The sequence below is a fragment of the Coregonus lavaretus genome, assembly GCF_964263955.1.
Source record: "Coregonus lavaretus genome assembly, chromosome: 14".
Lineage (NCBI taxonomy): Eukaryota > Metazoa > Chordata > Actinopteri > Salmoniformes > Salmonidae > Coregonus > Coregonus lavaretus.
In genome coordinates, this window is record NC_140001.1 from 31,230,146 (window position 1) to 31,240,568 (window position 10,423).

At 41.8% G+C, this 10,423-nt stretch overlaps 1 protein-coding gene across 3 annotated transcripts; it reads right to left on the reverse strand.

Moving 5' to 3' along the window:
- Window positions 1–795: 795 nt before the first annotated feature.
- On the reverse strand, window positions 796–10,244 carry LOC311141571 (platelet glycoprotein Ib beta chain-like). Of its 3 annotated transcripts, XR_014614233.1 has the most exons (4): window positions 10,170–10,188; window positions 2,191–2,346; window positions 1,937–2,047; window positions 796–1,775 (listed from the first exon to the last, which is right to left on the reverse strand). XR_014614233.1 is itself a non-coding variant. In XM_084176940.1 (2 exons), the coding sequence occupies exons 1-2, from the start codon at window positions 10,189–10,191 to the stop codon at window positions 5,215–5,217; spliced, it is 660 nt and encodes a 219-aa protein (XP_084033066.1). In that variant the 5' UTR covers window positions 10,192–10,244; the 3' UTR covers window positions 3,314–5,214. The 3 variants fall into 3 exon arrangements, 2 of the variants coding, with proteins under 2 accessions (XP_084033066.1, XP_084033067.1); XM_084176940.1 differs by lacking the exons at window positions 796–1,775; window positions 1,937–2,047; window positions 2,191–2,346 and adding an exon at window positions 3,314–5,852 and having other exon boundaries at window positions 10,170–10,244; XM_084176941.1 differs by lacking the exons at window positions 796–1,775; window positions 1,937–2,047; window positions 2,191–2,346; window positions 10,170–10,188 and adding exons at window positions 3,314–5,852; window positions 9,400–9,487.
- Between the last annotated feature and the right edge of the window lie 179 nt (window positions 10,245–10,423).

The window sequence follows — 10,423 nt, forward strand, 5'->3', positions numbered from 1 at the left end:
GGTTTAACCTCTTACCGTCCGGTGCGTGGCGGCTCCTCCAGTGCTCCCAGTGAAACCAGTAACTGTTCTGCTGCCACCAGCGCCTCAGCAAAGGGAGGGGATGTAGTATGTACCACATTCTTCTTCTGTTTGGCTTTCTTAAACTTCCTCATCTCGGAGGCTGTGTCTCAAATGGTACCCTATATACAGTAGTGCACCACGGGTCCTGGTCAAAAGTAGTGCACTATATAGGAAATAGTTGTAAACTACTTAGGGCTCTGGTCAAAAGTAGTGCAGTATAAAGACTGCCATTTAGGACGTAGCTTTACAGAGCATGAGTAACTGAGGCAAAAAGACTGATAGAATGGGGTCATACAATAAAGACGGAGAAGGATAGGGGTGAAAATAGGTAGGGAGAGGGACGAACAGAACAAGTGAAGGGAAGGATGGAAAGTAAGGAGAGAGATAGAGGGATTACCTTCTGAATCTCCTTCAACAATTTGATCTTGGTGTCACTGGTCACGATCCCTTCATAACGGATCTGGTACGACACCACCCTAACAACAGACCCGAACCAAACACAAATGGAGACGAAATCCACACACTAACCATTTTGTTGTGTGTGTACCATGTGGACAGGTTCATCTCTTTGGCCACTGACAGCTGCAACTCTCCTAGGCTCTGTCACACCAATGACTCCACTGGAGAGAAACAGGAGGGAGAGGGGTAAGGAGAGTGATGATATTATGATGATATTAGTGGAGTGAAAGGAGGCTTCCAAATAAATGTACAAAAAGACAGTGGTGGATTAGACGAAGGAGTTTGTGTGTGTTACCTGGAGTATCAAGCCTCATATAGGAACTGGGGTACCTGGGTGGTTTTACCACTTCCTGTCTCTCCACACAGAACTACATAGCTGTTTTTTCTTACTGCCTCCATGATCACCTGCTCCTCGGCCAGCAATGGCAGCTTCAGACGTGTCAGGTGTCAGTGTGCAGCGGTAGAACGGAGTCAGGCGCAGGACACAGAACTGAGTAATAGACAAACTTTACTCGAAAAAACAACAAATCTAATTTCCACACAGGGAAATACAACAGCTCACAGCAGTATAAACACCAAACAAAGAACAATCACGCACAACACCAAGAGGGAACCAGAGGGTTAAATAGGGAAACAAATTAACGTGATGGGAACCAGGTGTATACAATACAGACAAAACAAATGGAAAACAAAAACGTAGATCGGTTGCAGCTAGAAAGTTTACTGGGGGGCCTGACTCCTCTCTCCTCTCCTCCTTTTTACTGGGGGCCTGACTCCTCTCTCCTCTCCTCCTTTTTACTGGGGCCTGACTCCTCTCTCCTCTCCTCCTTTTTACTGGGGGCCTGGGCCTGACTCCTCTCTCCTCTCCTCCTTTTTACTGGGGGCCTGGGCCTGACTCCTCTCTCCTCTCCTCCTTTTTACTGGGGACCTAGGCCTGACTCCTCTCTCCTCTCCTCCTTTTTACTGGGGGCCTGGGCCTGACTCCTCTCTCCTCTCCTCCCTTTTCTCTTCTTTCTTTTCCTTTTTCACCTCCTCCACCTCAATCTCCTGACAGGAGGAGGCCAGCTCTTTAGATTCAGAGACATCAGTGGCCTCCAACCCTCCATTCTCCATCATCCACCTCTTCATCAGATGATGAGTCCAAACCACTACTCTTCTCCTTTTCCTCCTATTCCCATGCTCTTCGTTTCCTGTTGGCTCCACGCAGGCTGATGATCCTGGGCCCTGAGGCTCCGTCATCTAGCTCATCAGCAGTCCTGAGAGAGAAACAACACCACAGAGGATCATAAACAAGCCTACAGTAGATCATCAGTCCAACTAATCTACTCACTGTTCATCTGCCCACCTGAGCATATGGAAAGCATTACTAAACCAAATGCTGCTGCTACAATGGCATGGCACAGTCCCATTGCCTTACTGTTAGGTCTGGTACTGCTTGTCTCCTATGCCCAGTTTTGAGGTGGTGTAAAGCAGCTTTAGTTCAGTCAGGCAGCTGCACCTCGGCCAGCTTGGTCAGGATGTCTGCTCTCTGGGGATCAAAGGAGGGAGATGATGATGAATAGCGGAGTTTGTGTTTTATGGGCAGAACTATTTCCAATGACACAGCTCATAATTATACTTCAACTGAAACTGGGCTGGTCTGGCTCGGAGAAGGCAGATGTAGCATGTTACCTTGGCTTTCTTCTCTTTGACCTCCAGGACTTTATGCAGCTGTTTCCTTTGTTTCTTGGTCAGGGGCTGTTTCTTTGGAAACATCCTGGTTCTGTCCCTTCCAGTTGTGCCTTTTCCTCAGTCGCCCCATCTCACAGCACTCAACAGACAGGAACTCTATGTATCGCACAAAAGAGCATAGCATTGACAGAGCAGTGATTGCTACAAGTTCTCATTTAAATACTGTATGTTGGTACTTGGTACTAATGCGTTGCTAACTGGTTTTCAACATATACAACTGGTAGGAAGAGCCTAAACAGCTAGCTGGGTCATTCCTACAATGTGGTGCCTTTTCTGTCCCCAGGAAATATCAGTTCTTATTAAGTGTAAAATGTGGATTCCAAAAGGCTATAAATATAAGGCCATGTGTCCTTTACCTTAAAAATACCAAAATGTGGATCCCGAAAGGGAATTTTATGCATTTTAAACACTTTTTGCCTGTGGATGTAGGCGTTTTTGCGATGTCCCCAGGTGTTATTTATCAACTTCCACAATAAATATAAGCCATAAAATAATACAATGTTTAAAATCTTTCTTAATTATTTTATAGTCCTAGTTAAAGTCTCTTTCATCAATAAAGTTTTTTTTCATGATTATTGTATTTATTATTATATTATTTCAGATTTTCTGTGTCCCTGTTATCACCTTCCACCCTGTTAGTTTTGTTGTAATTATCCATTTAAGAAAACAACCCCTTCCTACGATGACCCCACATTTAGGAAGTGTCATGTTTTGGGTGGGAAAACTATGTTGCAAAGCTAAATAAATATAAACACTCCTTTTAATCTATTCGTCCATGTTTCATGTAGTTAGTGTGTATGTCCCACTCATACATGTCCACCCTGTTAGGCTTAATTTTCCACTGGATCTCACGTGTAAACAACATGAATCATTGTGTTCCGACACCGACACAGGCAGAGTATGAAAGTTCCTTCCTTAAAACTTTATTCCGCAAGCTATTTCTTTATGGATTACAATGTCTTTGAATGATCCAGTGAATGTTTCAGTTTTATGTGATGGAACTGATAAACAATAGCTATTATGACAAAGCTAAACTGTGTATGTGTATGATGGTGTACTAAACTGCACTGTGTGGAAGTATATGGAATAGCCTACTGTAGTCAAAACCATGTATACAGTAGAAATACATGGTTCTGGCTGTAGTTATTAGGTCAAAAAAACGGATGTCATTGCAGGCAATTAGACAAGCTTCTATATCGACTGGAATGAAAATGCACAAACATATTTCCAATATAATTTTTAATTGGCTGGATTAGGAATGTTATATAATGAAAATAGCCAATAGCTAATGTGCTGTATCAAAATACATAAACACAAACATGTTTTACAAAGAAATATAAATTCTGCTGATTCACCATCACATTTGATTTATACTGAACAAAAATATAAACGCAACATGTAAAGTGTTGGTCCCATGTTTCATGAGCTGAAATAAAAGATCCCCGAAATTTTCCATACGCACAAAAAGCTTATTTCTCTCAAATTTGGGGCACCAATTAGTTTACATCCTTGTTAGTGAGCATTTCTCCTTTGCCAAGATAATCCATCCACCTGACAGGTGTGGCATATCAAGAAGCTGATTAAACAACATGATCATTACACAGGTGCACCTTGTGCCGGGGACAATAAAAGGCCACTCTAAAATGTGCAGTTTTGTTACACAACACAATCTCAAGTTTTGAGTGAGCATGCAGTTGTCATGCTGACTGCAGGAATGTCCACCAGAGCTGTTGCCAGAGAATCTAATGTTAATTTCTCTACCATAAGCTGCCTCCAACGTCGTTTTAGAGAATTTGGCAGTACGTCCAACCGGCCTCACAACCGCAGACCACGTATGGTGTTGTGTGGGCGAGCGGTTTGCTGATGTCAACGTTGTAGACAGAGCGCCCCATGGTGGTGGTGGGGTTATGGTATGGGCAGGCATAAACTATGGACAACGAACATAATTGTATTTTATCGATGCCAATTTGAATGCAGATACCGTGACGAGATCCTGAGGCCCATTGTCGTGCCATTCATCCGCTGCCATCACCTCATGCTTCAGCATGATAATGCACGGCCCCATATCGCAAGGATTTGTACACAATTCCTGGAAGCTGAAAATGTCCCAGTTCTTCCATGGCCTGCATGCTCACCAGACATGTCACCCATTGCACCGTTGAGCATGTTTGGGATGCTCTGGATCAATGTGTACGACAGCATGTTCCAGTTCCCGTCAATATCCAGGAAGTTCGCACAGCCATTGAAGAGGAGTGGGACAACATTCAACAGGCCACAATCAACAGCCTGATCAACTCTATGCAAAGGAGATGTGTTGCGCTGCATGAGGCAAATGGTGGTCACGCCAGATACTGACTGGTTTTTTGATCTTTTTTTTTAAGGTATCTGTGACCAACAGATGCATATCTGTATTCCCAGTCATGTGAAATCCATAGATTACGGCCTAATGAATTTATTTCAATTGACTGATTTCCTTATATGAACTGTAACTCAGTAAAATCTTTGAAATTGTTGCATGTTGCGTTTATATTTTTGTTCAGTATATATACATCCAAAACCTTTACAAATGCACCCATTTACAGTTGTTTGTTTTATTATTGCTATCTAAATAAATTACAAATAGCAGTTTTAAAACAATTATACAATACAGCATTGTTAAATGTAAATTAAATGTTAAATTCTATGTACAATTGAGTCATAGCATGATATATTATTCTAACAGCGTTACTGACTAATGAAACCAATAAACACATTCTAAGTCTCAGAAAATAGATGCAAAACCACTTTGATTTAGCCTCATTTGTTGTCCTGTGAGTCTCTCTGGAATCTCAGTCTCCAGTGAACCTAACAAGTACTTTTGTCCTCATTCTCATTATTTTGTTACCACAGACCTGAAAGGCCTCCATCATTTTATTGCTCACCAGCTTGCCCCCTTCAAGTGTCTCCTCTCCATCTTCTCCCTCCTCACTCATTACACATAAGCCCCTCCCCCCCAGTAAAGCTCTCCTCTGTGGTCCTCCGGGCCTCACGGGACAGCCTCTCAAACCTCCTCAGGAACACGACCACAGCAGCCAGCAGCCCCGCCTGCACCACCACAAACACAAACAGACACACCTGGGAGGCCAGTGCCAAGTCACAGTACCAGTAGTGACAGGACTCCAGCACCTCCTCCTCAGCCAGGTAGACCACCAGCCTCCCTCGCAGGCGGGGAGGGGAATTGCAGGTGATGTTGCTGTGGCCAGTGTAGTTGGTAGGTTGTCGGAGCAGCCAGGCACGCAGGTAGAGCACGCCGCAGTCACATGCCCAGGGGTTTCCATGGAGAGACAAAGAGTGGAGGGAAGAGAGGAAGTCCAGAAGGCCGTTGGGGAGCGTGGTCAGCTGGTTGTCGTGGAGACGGAGCTCGGTGGTGGCAGGAGGGAAGCGGGAGGGTAAGGAGGAGGTGGTGAGGGCATGGCCGCTGCAGTCTACCTGAGCACCATGACAGGAGCAGTACAGGGGACAGCCTGATGACCCTTGAACCCTCCCTGGGGTCAACAAGAGGAGGAGAAGACCCAGGAGTGGGGTCACACATGGCATGAACCCCCTCATCATTACTGCCAACTCTGGAGAGAGAGAGGGAGGGACATGTCATATTGAAATGGTGGAGGGAAAACAATTCCAACTCATGTCTGTGGATGTCTTTGCCATGTGAGGGATGCAGATATCATTTTAGTGTGAGAAATGAGTCATTAAAAGAGAACGTGTCATTCCAAGCAAGGGAGATAACAACGCAAAGGAATACATATTTCCGGAGAGCGGGTGCCAGAGGCGCTAGTTTGAATTCTTGAAATAAAGTGATGATTAACAACACTGTAATAGTGCCCTTGTTAAGTAAAATAACTAGTGAGAAAATAGGGACAGTGAGGTTTCACAACTTGGGACAGTGTTGCAGGGTCAGGCAGATCACCTTGCCTCTCTCCATGTAACAGTTAAAGTTGGAGTTTGTGTTTACCTAATATTATAAACATAACTAACATCTAACCATGCACAGAAGAATGAGTTACTACTGTGTAATGTCTATTTTGAGGATTTGAAAATGACATCTAACCTTTGATCTTAATAACAATTCAGGGTAACACAACATTTTAATGGGTCCTTATTACAGTGTAATTACACTGTAACAAGTATTGTAGTTAATTTTACTAACTCATAGTTACACTGTAATAACAACATGTAACTGGTGGTAATTGCAGTCTGTAATTACAGAGGTGTTTCAACAAATGCTTGTTACCATGCTTGTTACAAATGGGCAAGTTTCCACTAAATTCACCAATTTAGTGTTTTATTTCTTCTCCACTGCATCTGATTCAGTAATAACTATCACAAGGTTGTAACCCCTTGTGGACAGATGTGCTGGGTGTCCGAGATTAAAGGTTGGAGGCTCAATAGGCTAGAATTACCTACTCTTCAAAATCTCCACTCAATATTGTTGCTAGCACTTTCCCAAAAAAAAGTGTACCATCTGTGTTAACTTGGTTGAGTTTACAAAAACAGATCAGATATAGGTCAACCTCACTGACTGGGGTCTACCATATGGGTGTCATCCCAGATTATAATGTTAAAAAATACTTACAATGAATGTATTCGTTACCCATTATGACAACCTGAACCTCCTTGCCATCCAAGTGAGAGGTTAAACCCACAAGTACACCAGAGAGTACATGTAATATCTGCATAAATACAATGTAATTACTAGGTGTATCACCGGATTTAGCTAGTTAAAATGAAGTATATATTGAGGTGTACTTACTTGTAATTATTGTGTACCTACAAAGTACGTTACCCATTCTGACAAACTAATCATCATCTTCTGAAAGCGCCATCCAAGTCAGAAAATCAACACAGTAATACACCACAGAGTACATATCTGTAATATCTGCATAAGTACACGGTTGTCGCTAGTTGTTACACAGGACTTTGCTATTTAAAGTTAAGTGTAACTTTATAGTTACCTATGAGCAATTTCTATATAATGACTTATTACTCATTACCAAGTGAAAATGCCTACAAACAAAAGATGAGCTTCTAGTTTGGTCAACTTTATTGCAACATGTAAAATACCTTACATTTCTTACAAAATAAGAAATTGATTTGTATTGTTAGATGAATCAATTGATTAATTAGATTAAACACTCAATAACTCAATAACATAAAAATAACTATTCTAGTGGTGACTCAAATCTGTAGCCTCTAGTATGGCGAATAGCCTAGATAACTAGCTAATTTAGAAAAATGGGATTGTCTTTTTCTTCCTTTTTAACATTACAAGTAACAATGGAAATCGACAACTCTGTATATAATATAAATAATAATATGCCATTTAGCAGACGCTTTTATCCAAAGCGACTTACAGTCATGCGTGCATACATTTTTTTGTGTATGGGTGGTCCCGGGGATCGAACCCACTACCATGGCGTTACAAGCGCCGTGCTCTACCAGCTGAGCTACAGAGGACAACAGAGGACCACCGATGTATCTGACTGTCTTCATCAGTTTCTTTTTGTAAGCATTTTCCCATCCTGGAGTCTGAGACCTGTGGTAGAGAAAATGAATGTATGACAATTTAGCATAGACACTATACATTACCCCTAGTTATCATCATCATGATTTCTATAGTTTAGGCAAACAGCTAGCTAGACCTAGCTGCTACCTAGATAGTTGTTCTGTTATCCAGCAAGCAGTAATAGTGTTTGTGTTGACACAAGTAGCTCAGGTAATACCCTTGGGGGTACAGATACCCTGAGAAGGTGGTTTAGGGACGATAAGACCATCGATCCCAGCTAACGTTAGCTAGCTAGTTAGCTTGCGAGTACCGACTATAGCATATTTGGTCTATGATTTTTTCTGGATTAGCTAGCATGCTAGCTAGCTAGTTTTCTAACATTGGCTGTACCTAAAGCTGTCAAATATGATATAGTCGCTGGCAAATATTATTTGCCAGCGACTATATCATATTTGACAGCTTTAGGTACAGCCAATGTTAGAAAACTAGCTAGCTAGCATGCTAGCTAATCCAGAAAAAATCAACAGATTACATGGAAAGTATATTCTGTAGATGGTAACTAGCCCAACAAAAACGCCAGTTAACGTTTGCTAGCTAAATAGCTAAAGTTAGCTAGCTACAGTTAGCTTAGCTAGCTAACTACCTACCGGTATGCTAAAACGTCCAGCAGAATTCAATTATGCAAAAAGACTAAACAAATTGCATGGAAAACTTACTTTCTCATTCCTGTGATGACGTTTTTGACCTACAACACTTTCGCAGCAATCGATAATGTCTGGATTTTGCACACTGACCTTTTCCGCCCGTTCTTTGCACACTGGTACATGATGTCAGCGTCAACACGTGTAGGCACATTCGATATCTTCTTTATTTCGAACGTGTTGCGCAGATGTGCAGATTTCGACATTATGCCTTAATTCTGGGATAAATAAATGATTGCACCAATGCATCCCATCCAAAATTGAGAATGTTCCTCAACAGTGAAACCCTTGCAAGGTTACATGATGGTCTTATGACCATTTTAAGTGCATTTATAAACCATTATTAAACCAAGCTTAATAGGCTTAATATTTGGCAAGCAGGAATGATTGTCACAATTTTAACCATAACTGTTAAATGAATGTGTCTAAAAATGTTTAATTGGTGGTTAAAGTAATTGACCCATTGTCAAATTCACCATTAAAGGATTTAACAATTTAAAGTATTTTTTGACGTGAACCGTTTGTGCCATTGGGCCTGGGCATCAGACTCCAGATCTTTATTGCAGAGTTGTGTCAATCAGACTCCAGATCTTGTGTCAATGGTTTTCAATTGGCTAACACTTATCATGTGGTTTGTGCAGGGTGAAATATGGTGCGTTGGGATGCTATCAGAAACGTTCACATTTGTAACAAGCATGGTAAGAAGCATTCCATCTGTAATTACAGACAGCGATTACCACCAGTTTACATGTTGTTATTAAAGTGTAAATATGAATTATTACAATTAATTACAATACTTGTTGTAATTACACTGTAATAAGGACCCCTTAACATTTTTATTTTATTTATTTTTGATTTAACCTTTATTTAACTAGACAAGTCAGTTAAGAATAAATTCTTATTTACCATGACAGCCTACCAAAAGGCAAAAGGCCTCCTGCAGGGACGGGGGCTGGGATTAAAAAATATATAAATATAGGACCAAACACTCATCACAGCAAGAGAGACAACACTACATAAAGAGAGACCTAAGACAACAACATAGCATGGCATCAACACACGACAACACAGCAAGGTAGGAACCCAACATGAAAACAACATGGTAGCAACACAACATGGCAGCAGCACAATACATGGTACAAACATTATTGGGCACAGACAACAGCACAAAGGGCAAGAAGGTAGAGACAACACATCGCATGAAGCAGCCACAACTGTCAGTAAGAGTGTCCATGATTGAGTCTTTGAATGAAGAGATGGAGATAAAACTGTCCAGTTTGAGTGTTTTTTGCAGCTCGTTCCAGTCGCTAGCTGCAGCGAACTGGAAAGAGCAGCGACCCAGGGATGTGTATGCTTTGGGGACCTTTAACAGAATGTGACTGGCAGAACGGTTGTTGTATGTGGAGGATGAGGGCTGCGGTAGGTATCTCAGATAGGGTGGAGTGAGGCCTTTTGTAAATAAGCATCAAACATAAGAAGTGTTACAAAATTCAATTATACACCACAGTAGTTGTTCTCTACAACTACCGCTGGAAGAAAAACGTATCTTTGACAGGTTATTCAGACATCTGAGACCATTCTCTAATCATACACTGAGGCTGCCTAATAAAACAGTAAAGTTATGGTCATACTGAAAGGTGTTATGGTCTTGTTATGGTCAGGAGAGGGTGCCTTACCTTCCCTGTTGCGTGTGTTCATAGCAGGAGTGGTTGGCGAGACTGTGCTACTAGTCACTCAGAGGCATGAAAGTGTATGAAGTCACAGCTGGCTTGCACTGATAACGCACCCTGACTCTCACACATGCACACACACACTTCTGATTGGACACAGGAAGCACGTATTAATTTCACGCCAGCAGCATTTGATTCCTTATCACTGCCCATAGAGCCTCCTGTCTGGGAGGCCAGATGTAAGTTTCAGGGGGTTTTAT

Excerpts from the sequence above, each read along its gene's own strand:
- LOC311141571 (XM_084176940.1), bottom strand. The coding sequence starts at position 10,191 with ATGAACACACGCAACAGGGAAG. Across the intron at positions 5,853-10,169 it reads GAACACACGCAACAGGGAAG|AGTTGGCAGTAATGATGAGG; the intron begins GTAAGGCACCCT and ends CTCTCTCTCCAG.